At 45.6% G+C, this 15,854-nt stretch overlaps 1 protein-coding gene across 2 annotated transcripts in view; it reads right to left on the bottom strand.

The window, feature by feature from the left end:
* GALNT7 (polypeptide N-acetylgalactosaminyltransferase 7) overlaps positions 1-15,854 on the bottom strand; it is a 579,585-nt gene that overhangs the window by 90,713 nt on the left and 473,018 nt on the right. For both annotated transcript variants that reach the window (XM_086962434.1, XM_086962435.1), the window contains exon 9: positions 879-1,097. In XM_086962434.1, coding sequence (XP_086818560.1) covers positions 879-1,097 — 219 coding nt within the window. The remainder of the gene's footprint in view (positions 1-878; positions 1,098-15,854) is intronic.

The raw sequence follows: 15,854 nt of genomic DNA, 5'->3' as shown, positions 1-15,854 counted from the left end.
CCGATAGATGGTTGAATGATGTACATGTGATGTGATGTACAGATTCACACTGCATAAATGAGGCACTTCTTTTAGGAGTCTGGCAGACACTCCTGTGTCTTACACATAAAGCATTTACATAGGACCTGGCCATAATAAGCTCATTTCAAAGACACGTTTTAAACATTTCAAACCAGTGCTTAATTTGCAAACAAATAAGCGCTGAGGCTCTCGTCTGAAGGCCACTGCAGCTTGCAGCACCCATTGCCCCTGACAGTCCTGCTAATGACAGTACAAACACACCTACTAAACATCACACTCCTACAAGTGTGACACTTCAGAGTATTCCAGGCTCCCAGTGCCACCATGTGGTTGCCTGTCATAAGTGCCGATGTCCACAATAAAGTGCTTGTGCCGAACATAGGAAACCATTGGTTCAAATTAAGCACTGCGGCACACCAATAATACAATAAAACACAAGATGCTAATCCTCATGGCTCATGCATGACAACTGACATTTTTGGCAAACAGCAACGACAGAGCTTGAAAAATTGCAATCTACCATACTTTATTAGTGACACTTTTCAGTGTTAATTACAAGAGCTTTGGAGAAGAGTTTGATGCAAGCCATACAAAAGCCAATGTCAAACAGAGCACTAGTACAGTTATGGCATTTAACTACGGTCTGAAACTAGACCAGGGGATGGTTTACTGTATCAGCCTGCCTCCCTGTTAAGAATAACAGTGTGTATCCATTTTGTAAATTTACAAGGATATGCTAATCCTGTTTGTAGTCAATTTTTACAACCAATAGGTAAAAAAGAATAAACTCATTTCTATTCTGAATTTATGAACGGAGTTTAAGAATGTAAATATTTTTTTAATGGAAATATACATACCTCTCCCCATTCCACATTTTTGGCAGGCAATGGATAGTGTAAGGGTATATCATAAGCTATCTCCTCCATGAACCATTTAAAACTTTTGCAATTGTGATCCTCTCTGAATTTCTTTAGTTCTGTTATATCTCCAAACGCTAATGCTTTGGTCTCTGGGCGGCTCGCATAGAAAAAATCTTTATATTCATCCCACCAAACTTCCACAACACGAACATAGTTCTGTGAAAATAAATGTAGAAAAACATGAACAAATACTAATTATCTGGTTTAATTGCTGAAGAAAGCAATCAATAGGGCACCAACATGGGGTAGTTAAAATGTTTACGCTACAATAAGTTTTCACCAATACAATCAATAATAAAAAAATATTTAGTTTCATTTATCCTAACATATGTGACTGATAGTTTCTTAATGTGAAGATTGAATAATGTTTTTTTTTTTAAAGTTACTTAACCTCTAACAAAAGTTCTTCAGTGCGCATATATTCCCAATAGGTTTCATTTTAACAAAAAATATCATTTTTCACTTTTTTTTTCTTTAAGTATTTTTTTAAAATGAGAAACCACAGAAACCTGCCAACAATGTAGCACCCATGAAATGTAGGCTGTTCACTCAACATTTTTTTATTTCTGAGGAGGAAGGCCCCTAGATTATTTACAATAGCTCAGTTCAACAGCCTTTAATTTACCTTGGTTACATTGTATTAGAAATCTTGGGGGATCTCTTTGTGTCACGACTAGTGTTACACGTAAATAACTTTTCCTTCTCCAACAAGAAATGATCCTAGATTCATGACTTTGGGTTACTGCTATACATCACTTCTGAACGTCAATGAAAGGGGATTAGGAATAGATCATCTCAAAGCAGTTACAAAACGTGCATGCACAAAAATATTTCTGCAAGTTGCGGAGTCTCCAGGTGTGCTAAAAGGAGACAAACTTCTCACGCAGATTACAGACATACTGAAGTTTGAATGTGATGACAGGTTGATAAAAAAGCTCCTGTAAGCCTGCAACAAACTATGTTCCATTTTAACACCAGCTTTGGAAGATGGACCATTTTTTATTTTGAGGACTTTTATTGAAAATGCACATTTACATGCCCACACTTGAAATACCTCTGGTGGCAAACTATTAACTTGAAGACGACCAAGTATAAAAGTAAAACCTGACTCGGTGCGTGGAAAACAGAACAATGGTATAGAAGTCTGACAACAGACGAGCAACAGTGCCACCTGTCTTTAAAAAATCTTTATTCGGATAATTTTTTTTATTTTTTTATTTATTAGCTTTTTTCAAAAACATAGAACATGTAACAACAAGAAGGCTTAGTCACAATAGAGAGTGCATGTTCAGATACTGGAATACATTCGATATAGTTCAGCATGCGGTACAATTGTTTATGCATTAAAATTTTGATCATGCAAATTATAAGTCCCTCCACCCCAGCCCCCCTACTACCCAAACAGTCAGAGTCAAGGCCATCATCAGTAATGTTATCTTCTCGTACCTTAACCATTTACCCTGAGCGCAGCCCTGTCTATCTATACCTGCAGAGCTAGCTAAGTTTCTGTCTCCGCCGTCATCTCCCTGAGGTATACGGCAAAGGGTTCCCAAATGTCTCTAGGCCGAACGCGCTCAGGCATAAGCTCCGAATAGACACTGTGTTGCTCCTGGCAGTAGATAGCGTTCCGCAGCCATGCAGTGCGCGCCGGCGCCCCCAATGGATCGATACTCTGCACTTAGCCAGCACCAGCAAGATCGCCACCAATTTGCTTTGAGCCACTATCACTTCCCCCACATACCCCAACAGACAGGTCACCGGGTCCGGCTCAATAGCGCCCAGCGCCTCACATACCTCAATCCAAAATTTGAACACTAGCGGACAGTTCCAGGCCAAATGCAGGAACAAAGCGTCCGGGGCCGCGCAGCGAGCGCAGCTCGAAGTCTCGCATAGTCTCATCTTATACATTTGCGACAGAGTGTGGCACATTTAATTCAAATACTTAAAGTGAATCAATCAAAACTTGTAATTGGGGGATAATCTCTGTCTGTACACAGCAAAATACCTGGACTGCCTCCCGGAGCTCGGCACCCAGTTCCTTCCTCCACATCTCTCTTGCCGGGTAGGTTCCCTGTGCAGCAGAGCAAATTGTCATGGAGTACAGTCTGGTGACAAGCATTTTGGGGGACACCGTAGTATACACGTGTTCTAGCGCCTCCAATGTTTGGGGCTGCTATGGGAAAGTAGCGTACAGTGATCTGCAGGACGCACTTAGCTGGTAATATAGGTGAGTATCCAAAGGGGACGCACCACGCAATGCCGGGCCAGGCAACGACGCCAGAAAGCTTCCCGACGGGAACAGATCGAACACTGTCGACAGGCCCAGTGAGGGATGAAATCGATTTCATACATTTATATTAATCTTTTGTGTTAGCACGATGTATCTATATTTACATGTATATTATAGAACACACTAATTAGTTATGCCAATACAGGAACTTCCTTTCGTCTCCTGTCCTACATTTCTTTCGTACGCAGACTACGAACCAAACAGACTCCATTTTGTGTACACATGTATTAGACTCGAATGCTGGTCATGGGCCACCCCTCTTTCCAGCAGCCGAGTAAGCGCTGTTAGTTGAGTTATACAGACAGCTGAATACATACTATTCTTTCTTCTTCTGAGGCCCAAGGTTGCATCTGGTTTCATAGGAGCTAAGCACATTCCTAGAGGCGCCGTATTCGGGCTCCCAGGCACCGAGACGAAAGGGAGTCCCCCCTCCTGACCCTCCCCAATAATAGCAGAAGCAGACTTCTAAATGAGCTTTGTGTGCCATATAAGGTCTTTCCTTTTAACTACTGTGCCTACCAGTAATTTTCCATGTACGGTAATCTCATGTAACGCAATTAAAGTATATATGCCATGTATTGGGTGTGAATCGGCAGTGTTCTCCACGCACTGGCTGGGTGACATTGGAGGGGCTCCTCTATAGAGTATTGGTTGTCTAATAAACGATTGACTTTTCTTCACTGCCAACTGATTGATTATTTGGTAAGACGATAAGTAGGGGCTATTGGTAGGTATAGCTCCTTAAAATATTTTTGTAATACGTCAGTTGGCGACTCTGGTGGGACTCCGCATTTGGGGTCGTCCTCCCTTAACACGGGTAAGAAAGGACAAACGAAGGGGTACTATGGTCGAGGGGGTGGACTGACTAACGATTCTGGCTGAACTCCGCTCTCACGATCAGAGAGCCCCAGCTGCTAGTGACCCCTCGCCGGAGTCCTACGGGCGTAACCCAGGAGCTGACCATGTTGGTCTTCAGGAGTGGGCAGTGGAGAACAAGCAGACAGCACTGTGTGCACCAGGTGAGTGTATTGATTTGGTGTTTTTTGGATTACGCTGTTGAGAGCGTTTTTGAAACAGTTAACTGTGTTTGGCTGGTGGCCGGCGTGCCACGGAGAACTTTGGAGGTCTGACGGGGTCACATTGAGGCTGCACGGGCAGATGCTCCGCGGACTTGTTTGGTGAATAATAGAGGTTTTCGATCAGATGCCTTGGTGTGGCACGTATGGTCCTCACCCGGCCAGACTGTTCTCAGAAAGGCCCATAGTTGCAACTGGGTAGCCTTTTGCACACATCTGAAGCGGCGCTAAGGCAGCGGGCTCAGTCAGAATAGTGCTGAAGGTTAGCCAGGGAGACTATGGGATGGTCTGTAGGCCGTTCTGTGGTTAATTCCTGTCTGATGGCCTCTTGGTAGTCTCCAGACTGCCTGTTTTTGGTATCTGTTAGTCTGGTAGTCGGAAATATACAAGTTCTCCACGAACAGGAGTCGACGGGCTCCGTTCTTTGGTTGTTTGGTTCTGGAAAAGACATGTCAATGTAAAATATTGTATGTTCGTTCGTTTTTGTGTGACAGATCCCGTTTGAGGAGAGATTGAACAAGAGTGAACATGGCCATGTTTGAAAGCGTGTGATAAGGGTGTATCGTCGACAAACAAAATGTTGTGCTTCAGTAAAATGTGTTTTGGATGTTGTTGCCGCCGAAAGAGCGGACGGTTGGATGAAAGCCAGCCTGCTCCGCCAGAGGGCAGCCCAAATTTTGATATGTACATAAAACATGGCCTTACGCCTATTCGGTTTATTAATTTATGGCACCAGTATACAAAGGATAATGTGGAATTACAATGGCCTTTAAGCGGATCATTCGATGAGAAAAAGATACAGTATTTACAGGATCGATTGTTTGCCAAAAGAAGCCGGCATGCAATGTTCGATTCTTTAAAGCTGTGGCAGAAAGAGGCTAAACGCCGCCGTATAAGGGAAGAAAAGTTAAAGTGAAAAACGGTCAGACCATAACCAAGAAGGCTGTAGCATATGATAGGGAACAGACTGAGAAAAATGTTGAATGTATAGATAGGCAGTTTAGGTTACAGGTGGATAAAAGTTACACAGCTCGGACTGAACCAGAGGATGAAATTGAGGACTTGTTGGATGTGCGTCCCCCGCCTCCTTATGCTCCGCAACGAGTGTACCCTGCGATACCACTTGTAAATGCCCCCGCCCCGTCCGTTTCACAAGCCACGGCCCGGCCGTTGCTGCGGCTTCTACGTCCTTGGGGCTACATTATTGACCAGTGGCCCGTCTCCTCCTATTATGTCCTCTGTGACTCTAGCTTCACTGGCCTCGGCCTGGCCTTCTCTGTCAGCCACGTCGACTCCCGCAATGATTGATTCGACCCCCTCCCATGCCTCAGAGACTCGGGGCGCACGGCGGCTGTATACCCGCAATGCGGTGGGCTCGAAGGAAAGGCAGATGGTGATAGATCAAGCATCTCAATGGGTGCGGAATGCCATCTACACAATTACAGATATATGGGGGACCATGCAGGATTATGAACCAATTATGCAGCAATATGCTTTAGAGACTATGACTAACCGTTTAATTTCCCTATGGGAGCAATGTTTCGCAGATGGAAGAGCCCCGCAGGTCCTATACGATATTGTGGACCTGGCACGTAAATTTGAATTAGGATTAGAAGATGTATATGGGAATCTGGTGACTATAATGAAGTACCGAGAAAGGTTGTTTACTAAATGCCCGAACTGGGATACTCAACATCCCATGCAGGAGGTGCATCCAATCTATCACCCTGAAATTCCCGAGGTCAGAGACAATGCTAATCAAGTTATGCAAGGAAGTGTGGAAGCTCGATTTCAAGAACAATGGGTTTATACCCCGTGGAAAAGAAGTGAGGTTCTCTCCTTGAAATCCCAGCTACCTGACCCACGGAAAAATCCCACTGCTTATTACAAGGAACTCACTGAGGCCGCTTCATCGGCCGTGATCACCTTAGCTGATATTGAATTCTATTTCGGGTTGTTGGTACCTGTACCTGTACAGGTGCATGATCATCCCCATGTTAACGAGTTGGGAGAAACTTGGGACCAAATTAAAGACTGGGACAAGGACCGGAAACCTGGAGACAAACCAAGACCGGAAATTTTAGCTTTGCCGGGTCGGATTATTACATATATGCACTCTTTATTTCCACCACGGAAAGTGGATTGGAACAAACTAACTGCTTGTAAACAAAAGAAGGATGAGAGTGTATCAGATTTCTTTACTAGATTCAAAGAGGTGTTTATTGATTTCAGTGGGCAAGATTTGTCAGTGAAAGGTGGGGTAAGATTATTCGTAAATCGGTTTGTGACTAATTTGTTGCCCGAAATATCTGCTCGGCTCCAGGCAGCCGAAAGCACTTGGACCACCTCTACTCCTTCTGTTATTTTGAGTATGGCCCAATTTTACTAGCATGGAGAAAACAAGAGTAAAAATAAATCTGACAAGAAGACGAAAGATCTTAAGACTCAAGTGTTATTACAGCAAGTAGCCAGAGGACGGGGTAGAGAAGCAGTAGGAAGAGGGTTTGTTCCAAGAGGGGTGGGAGTAGGACGGGGAGGAGGTCCAGCCGTTACTTTGGGGCCAAACCAATGTGCTTATTGTAAACAGGAAGGGCATAGGCAAGCGCAGTGTCCTTTTCTCTTAGCACAAAATGCAGCTGTGAGAGGCAGAGGGAGAGGACGGGGAGGAGTTGATCGAAGTGACATGAAAAGAGAAGAAGGGACACGAGGTGAGGCAGGGGGAAATTATTTTGATAAAACAAGAGGGAGACAGTACTATAACAAAGATTGTGTAATAGGAGGGTCAGATGGGTATTATTACGCATAGGACAGCCACGGACAGAGCAGGGGTCAAGTAGCAGTACCCGTCGATCAGAGAGGGCCTTACGTTGAAGGACAACTAATGGGAACTGTTGAGGATTTTCTAGTAGACAAGGGTGCAATGAATAGTTCGGTTGCTCATTCACTGGTCCCAGGGGCTGCTCTGTCCGGGCAAAATAATATTTCAGTCGCGTTTTCTGGAATCCCGGTAGTAAGCCCCATTTCTAAGTCACTCCCGCTTACCATAGGTCCAGTCACGGTGGATTCCCCATTTTTTTTTACTTCACATTGTGAGGAAAATTTATTGGGGTTGGACCTGCTAAAGAAATTGCATGCTAAGATATTTTTCTCTCCCGATGGAGTGCATGTAACTATTCAATCGCCTGACCAGTACACTCGGCAGAGTTTTGCTAAAAATAAACCCCTTCCTCCTGAGTTGGCTGTCATTCCATTCACATTATGGGCGGCAGGTGATGCTGACGTTGGCCTCTTGAATATTCCGCCGGTCTCTATTACTTTAAAACCGAATGTTCGTTTGCCCCGTATTCCACAGTACAAGATCTCACCAGCAGGTGAGAAGGCATTGTTGACGATCATACAGGACCTCATTGATAAGGGTGTAGTAGAAGAAGCGGTTTTCAATATTTGTAACAGCCCTATATTACCAATTTTGAAAAGGGCCCCGACAGGAAGTGGCCCTGATTATGCTGACACTTATTGCTTTGTAATACTGAATACATACTATTCTTTCTTCTTCTGAGGCCCAAGGTTGCATCTGGTTTCATAGGAGCTAAGCACATTCCTAGAGGCGCCGTACTCGGGCTCCCAGGCACCGAGACGAAAGGGAGTCCCCCCTCCTGACCCTCCCCAATAATAGCAGAAGCAGACTTCTAAATGAGCTTTGTGTGCCATATAAGGTCTTTCCTTTTAACTACTGTGCCTACCAGTAATTTTCCATGTACGGTAATCTCATGTAACGCAATTAAAGTATATATGCCATGTATTGGGTGTGAATCGGCAGTGTTCTCCACGCACTGGCTGGGTGACGTTGGAGGGGCTCCTCTATAGAGTATTGGTTGTCTAATAAACGATTGACTTTTCTTCACTGCCAACTGATTGATTATTTGGTAAGACGATAAGTAGGGGCTATTGGTAGGTATAGCTCCTTAAAATATTTTTGTAATACGTCAGTTGGCGACTCTGGTGGGACTCCGCATTTGGGGTTGTCCTCCCTTAACACGGGTAAGAAAGGACAAACGAAGGGGTACTATGGTCGAGGGGGTGGACTGACTAACGATTCTGGCTGAACTCCGCTCTCACGATCAGAGAGCCCCAGCTGCTAGTGACCCCTCGCCGGAGTCCTACGGGCGTAACCCAGGAGCTGACCATGTTGGTCTTCAGGAGTGGGCAGTGGAGAACAAGCAGACAGCACTGTGTGCACCAGGTGAGTGTATTGATTTGGTGTTTTTTGGATTACGCTGTTGAGAGCGTTTTTGAAACAGTTAACTGTGTTTGGCTGGTGGCCGGCGTGCCACGGAGAACTTTGGAGGTCTGACGGGGTCACATTGAGGCTGCACGGGCAGATGCTCCACGGACTTGTTTGGTGAATAATAGAGGTTTTCGATCAGATGCCTTGGTGTGGCACGTATGGTCCGCACCCGGCCAGACTGTTCTCAGAAAGGCCCATAGTTGCAACTGGGTAGCCTTTTGCACACATCTGAAGCGGCGCTAAGGCAGCGGGCTCAGTCAGAATAGTGCTGAAGGTTAACCAGGGAGACTATGGGATGGTCTGTAGGCCGTTCTGTGGTTAATTCCTGTCTGATGACCTCTTGGTAGTCTCCAGACTGCCTGTTTTTGGTATCTGTTAGTCTGGTAGTCGGAAATATACAAGTTCTCCACGAACAGGAGTCGACGGGCTCCGTTCTTTGGTTGTTTGGTTCTGGAAAAGACATGTCAATGTAAAATATTGTATGTTCGTTCGTTTTTGTGTGACAGATCCCGTTTGAGGAGAGATTGAACAAGAGTGAACATGGCCATGTTTGAAAGCGTGTGATAAGGGTGTATCGTCGACAAACAAAATGTTGTGCTTCAGTAAAATGTGTTTTGGATGTTGTTGCCGCCGAAAGAGCGGACGGTTGGATGAAAGCCAGCCTGCTCCGCCAGAGGGCAGCCCAAATTTTGATATGTACATAAAACATGGCCTTACGCCTATTCGGTTTATTAATTTATGGCACCAGTATACAAAGGATAATGTGGAATTACAATGGCCTTTAAGCGGATCATTCGATGAGAAAAAGATACAGTATTTACAGGATCGATTGTTTGCCAAAAGAAGCCGGCATGCAATGTTCGATTCTTTAAAGCTGTGGCAGAAAGAGGCTAAACGCCGCCGTATAAGGGAAGAAAAGTTAAAGTGAAAAACGGTCAGACCATAACCAAGAAGGCTGTAGCATATGATAGGGAACAGACTGAGAAAAATGTTGAATGTATAGATAGGCAGTTTAGGTTACAGGTGGATAAAAGTTACACAGCTCGGACTGAACCAGAGGATGAAATTGAGGACTTGTTGGATGTGCGTCCCCCGCCTCCTTATGCTCCGCAACGAGTGTACCCTGCGATACCACTTGTAAATGCCCCCGCCCCGTCCGTTTCACAAGCCACGGCCCGGCCGTTGCTGCGGCTTCTACGTCCTTGGGGCTACATTATTGACCAGTGGCCCGTCTCCTCCTATTATGTCCTCTGTGACTCTAGCTTCACTGGCCTCGGCCTGGCCTTCTCTGTCAGCCACGTCGACTCCCGCAATGATTGATTCGACCCCCTCCCATGCCTCAGAGACTCGGGGCGCACGGCGGCTGTATACCCGCAATGCGGTGGGCTCGAAGGAAAGGCAGATGGTGATAGATCAAGCATCTCAATGGGTGCGGAATGCCATCTACACAATTACAGATATATGGGGGACCATGCAGGATTATGAACCAATTATGCAGCAATATGCTTTAGAGACTATGACTAACCGTTTAATTTCCCTATGGGAGCAATGTTTCGCAGATGGAAGAGCCCCGCAGGTCCTATACGATATTGTGGACCTGGCACGTAAATTTGAATTAGGATTAGAAGATGTATATGGGAATCTGGTGACTATAATGAAGTACCGAGAAAGGTTGTTTACTAAATGCCCGAACTGGGATACTCAACATCCCATGCAGGAGGTGCATCCAATCTATCACCCTGAAATTCCCGAGGTCAGAGACAATGCTAATCAAGTTATGCAAGGAAGTGTGGAAGCTCGATTTCAAGAACAATGGGTTTATACCCCGTGGAAAAGAAGTGAGGTTCTCTCCTTGAAATCCCAGCTACCTGACCCACGGAAAAATCCCACTGCTTATTACAAGGAACTCACTGAGGCCGCTTCATCGGCCGTGATCACCTTAGCTGATATTGAATTCTATTTCGGGTTGTTGGTACCTGTACCTGTACAGGTGCATGATCATCCCCATGTTAACGAGTTGGGAGAAACTTGGGACCAAATTAAAGACTGGGACAAGGACCGGAAACCTGGAGACAAACCAAGACCGGAAATTTTAGCTTTGCCGGGTCGGATTATTACATATATGCACTCTTTATTTCCACCACGGAAAGTGGATTGGAACAAACTAACTGCTTGTAAACAAAAGAAGGATGAGAGTGTATCAGATTTCTTTACTAGATTCAAAGAGGTGTTTATTGATTTCAGTGGGCAAGATTTGTCAGTGAAAGGTGGGGTAAGATTATTCGTAAATCGGTTTGTGACTAATTTGTTGCCCGAAATATCTGCTCGGCTCCAGGCAGCCGAAAGCACTTGGACCACCTCTACTCCTTCTGTTATTTTGAGTATGGCCCAATTTTACTAGCATGGAGAAAACAAGAGTAAAAATAAATCTGACAAGAAGACGAAAGATCTTAAGACTCAAGTGTTATTACAGCAAGTAGCCAGAGGACGGGGTAGAGAAGCAGTAGGAAGAGGGTTTGTTCCAAGAGGGGTGGGAGTAGGACGGGGAGGAGGTCCAGCCGTTACTTTGGGGCCAAACCAATGTGCTTATTGTAAACAGGAAGGGCATAGGCAAGCGCAGTGTCCTTTTCTCTTAGCACAAAATGCAGCTGTGAGAGGCAGAGGGAGAGGACGGGGAGGAGTTGATCGAAGTGACATGAAAAGAGAAGAAGGGACACGAGGTGAGGCAGGGGGAAATTATTTTGATAAAACAAGAGGGAGACAGTACTATAACAAAGATTGTGTAATAGGAGGGTCAGATGGGTATTATTACGCATAGGACAGCCACGGACAGAGCAGGGGTCAAGTAGCAGTACCCGTCGATCAGAGAGGGCCTTACGTTGAAGGACAACTAATGGGAACTGTTGAGGATTTTCTAGTAGACAAGGGTGCAATGAATAGTTCGGTTGCTCATTCACTGGTCCCAGGGGCTGCTCTGTCCGGGCAAAATAATATTTCAGTCGCGTTTTCTGGAATCCCGGTAGTAAGCCCCATTTCTAAGTCACTCCCGCTTACCATAGGTCCAGTCACGGTGGATTCCCCATTTTTTTTTACTTCACATTGTGAGGAAAATTTATTGGGGTTGGACCTGCTAAAGAAATTGCATGCTAAGATATTTTTCTCTCCCGATGGAGTGCATGTAACTATTCAATCGCCTGACCAGTACACTCGGCAGAGTTTTGCTAAAAATAAACCCCTTCCTCCTGAGTTGGCTGTCATTCCATTCACATTATGGGCGGCAGGTGATGCTGACGTTGGCCTCTTGAATATTCCGCCGGTCTCTATTACTTTAAAACCGAATGTTCGTTTGCCCCGTATTCCACAGTACAAGATCTCACCAGCAGGTGAGAAGGCATTGTTGACGATCATACAGGACCTCATTGATAAGGGTGTAGTAGAAGAAGCGGTTTTCAATATTTGTAACAGCCCTATATTACCAATTTTGAAAAGGGCCCCGACAGGAAGTGGCCCTGATTATGCTGACACTTATTGCTTTGTAATACTGAATACATACTATTCTTTCTTCTTCTGAGGCCCAAGGTTGCATCTGGTTTCATAGGAGCTAAGCACATTCCTAGAGGCGCCGTACTCGGGCTCCCAGGCACCGAGACGAAAGGGAGTCCCCCCTCCTGACCCTCCCCAATAATAGCAGAAGCAGACTTCTAAATGAGCTTTGTGTGCCATATAAGGTCTTTCCTTTTAACTACTGTGCCTACCAGTAATTTTCCATGTACGGTAATCTCATGTAACGCAATTAAAGTATATATGCCATGTATTGGGTGTGAATCGGCAGTGTTCTCCACGCACTGGCTGGGTGACGTTGGAGGGGCTCCTCTATAGAGTATTGGTTGTCTAATAAACAATTGACTTTTCTTCACTGCCAACTGATTGATTATTTGGTAAGACGATAAGTAGGGGCTATTGGTAGGTATAGCTCCTTAAAATATTTTTGTAATACGTCAGTTGGCGACTCTGGTGGGACTCCGCATTTGGGGTTGTCCTCCCTTAACACGGGTAAGAAAGGACAAACGAAGGGGTACTATGGTCGAGGGGGTGGACTGACTAACGATTCTGGCTGAACTCCGCTCTCACGATCAGAGAGCCCCAGCTGCTAGTGACCCCTCGCCGGAGTCCTACGGGCGTAACCCAGGAGCTGACCATGTTGGTCTTCAGGAGTGGGCAGTGGAGAACAAGCAGACAGCACTGTGTGCACCAGGTGAGTGTATTGATTTGGTGTTTTTTGGATTACGCTGTTGAGAGCGTTTTTGAAACAGTTAACTGTGTTTGGCTGGTGGCCGGCGTGCCACGGAGAACTTTGGAGGTCTGACGGGGTCACATTGAGGCTGCACGGGCAGATGCTCCACGGACTTGTTTGGTGAATAATAGAGGTTTTCGATCAGATGCCTTGGTGTGGCACGTATGGTCCGCACCCGGCCAGACTGTTCTCAGAAAGGCCCATAGTTGCAACTGGGTAGCCTTTTGCACACATCTGAAGCGGCGCTAAGGCAGCGGGCTCAGTCAGAATAGTGCTGAAGGTTAACCAGGGAGACTATGGGATGGTCTGTAGGCCGTTCTGTGGTTAATTCCTGTCTGATGACCTCTTGGTAGTCTCCAGACTGCCTGTTTTTGGTATCTGTTAGTCTGGTAGTCGGAAATATACAAGTTCTCCACGAACAGGAGTCGACGGGCTCCGTTCTTTGGTTGTTTGGTTCTGGAAAAGACATGTCAATGTAAAATATTGTATGTTCGTTCGTTTTTGTGTGACAGATCCCGTTTGAGGAGAGATTGAACAAGAGTGAACATGGCCATGTTTGAAAGCGTGTGATAAGGGTGTATCGTCGACAAACAAAATGTTGTGCTTCAGTAAAATGTGTTTTGGATGTTGTTGCCGCCGAAAGAGCGGACGGTTGGATGAAAGCCAGCCTGCTCCGCCAGAGGGCAGCCCAAATTTTGATATGTACATAAAACATGGCCTTACGCCTATTCGGTTTATTAATTTATGGCACCAGTATACAAAGGATAATGTGGAATTACAATGGCCTTTAAGCGGATCATTCGATGAGAAAAAGATACAGTATTTACAGGATCGATTGTTTGCCAAAAGAAGCCGGCATGCAATGTTCGATTCTTTAAAGCTGTGGCAGAAAGAGGCTAAACGCCGCCGTATAAGGGAAGAAAAGTTAAAGTGAAAAACGGTCAGACCATAACCAAGAAGGCTGTAGCATATGATAGGGAACAGACTGAGAAAAATGTTGAATGTATAGATAGGCAGTTTAGGTTACAGGTGGATAAAAGTTACACAGCTCGGACTGAACCAGAGGATGAAATTGAGGACTTGTTGGATGTGCGTCCCCCGCCTCCTTATGCTCCGCAACGAGTGTACCCTGCGATACCACTTGTAAATGCCCCCGCCCCGTCCGTTTCACAAGCCACGGCCCGGCCGTTGCTGCGGCTTCTACGTCCTTGGGGCTACATTATTGACCAGTGGCCCGTCTCCTCCTATTATGTCCTCTGTGACTCTAGCTTCACTGGCCTCGGCCTGGCCTTCTCTGTCAGCCACGTCGACTCCCGCAATGATTGATTCGACCCCCTCCCATGCCTCAGAGACTCTGGGCGCACGGCGGCTGTATACCCGCAATGCGGTGGGCTCGAAGGAAAGGCAGATGGTGATAGATCAAGCATCTCAATGGGTGCGGAATGCCATCTACACAATTACAGATATATGGGGGACCATGCAGGATTATGAACCAATTATGCAGCAATATGCTTTAGAGACTATGACTAACCGTTTAATTTCCCTATGGGAGCAATGTTTCGCAGATGGAAGAGCCCCGCAGGTCCTATACGATATTGTGGACCTGGCACGTAAATTTGAATTAGGATTAGAAGATGTATATGGGAATCTGGTGACTATAATGAAGTACCGAGAAAGGTTGTTTACTAAATGCCCGAACTGGGATACTCAACATCCCATGCAGGAGGTGCATCCAATCTATCACCCTGAAATTCCCGAGGTCAGAGACAATGCTAATCAAGTTATGCAAGGAAGTGTGGAAGCTCGATTTCAAGAACAATGGGTTTATACCCCGTGGAAAAGAAGTGAGGTTCTCTCCTTGAAATCCCAGCTACCTGACCCACGGAAAAATCCCACTGCTTATTACAAGGAACTCACTGAGGCCGCTTCATCGGCCGTGATCACCTTAGCTGATATTGAATTCTATTTTGGGTTGTTGGTACCTGTACCTGTACAGGTGCATGATCATCCCCATGTTAACGAGTTGGGAGAAACTTGGGACCAAATTAAAGACTGGGACAAGGACCGGAAACCCGGAGACAAACCAAGACCGGAAATTTTAGCTTTGCCGGGTCGGATTATTACATATATGCACTCTTTATTTCCACCACGGAAAGTGGATTGGAACAAACTAACTGCTTGTAAACAAAAGAAGGATGAGAGTGTATCAGATTTCTTTACTAGATTCAAAGAGGTGTTTATTGATTTCAGTGGGCAAGATTTGTCAGTGAAAGGTGGGGTAAGATTATTCGTAAATCGGTTTGTGACTAATTTGTTGCCCGAAATATCTGCTCGGCTCCAGGCAGCCGAAAGCACTTGGACCACCTCTACTCCTTCTGTTATTTTGAGTATGGCCCAATTTTACTAGCATGGAGAAAACAAGAGTAAAAATAAATCTGACAAGAAGACGAAAGATCTTAAGACTCAAGTGTTATTACAGCAAGTAGCCAGAGGACGGGGTAGAGAAGCAGTAGGAAGAGGGTTTGTTCCAAGAGGGGTGGGAGTAGGACGGGGAGGAGGTCCAGCTGTTACTTTGGGGCCAAACCAATGTGCTTATTGTAAACAGGAAGGGCATAGGCAAGCGCAGTGTCCTTTTCTCTTAGCACAAAATGCAGCTGTGAGAGGCAGAGGGAGAGGACGGGGAGGAGTTGATCGAAGTGACATGAAAAGAGAAGAAGGGACACGAGGTGAGGCAGGGGGAAATTATTTTGATAAAACAAGAGGGAGACAGTACTATAACAAAGATTGTGTAATAGGAGGGTCAGATGGGTATTATTACGCATAGGACAGCCACGGACAGAGCAGGGGCCAAGTGGCAGTACCCGTCGATCAGAGAGGGCCTTACGTTGAAGGACAACTAATGGGAACTGTTGAGGATTTTCTAGTAGACAAGGGTGCAATGAATAGTTCGGTTGCTCGTTCACTG

This window comes from Lissotriton vulgaris, chromosome 3_1, assembly GCF_964263255.1.
Source record: "Lissotriton vulgaris chromosome 3_1, aLisVul1.2, whole genome shotgun sequence".
NCBI classification, from domain to species: Eukaryota; Metazoa; Chordata; class Amphibia; order Caudata; family Salamandridae; genus Lissotriton; species Lissotriton vulgaris.
The sequence above is the reverse complement of the archived record's forward strand: the minus strand, read 5'-3'. Positions and strand labels throughout refer to the sequence as shown.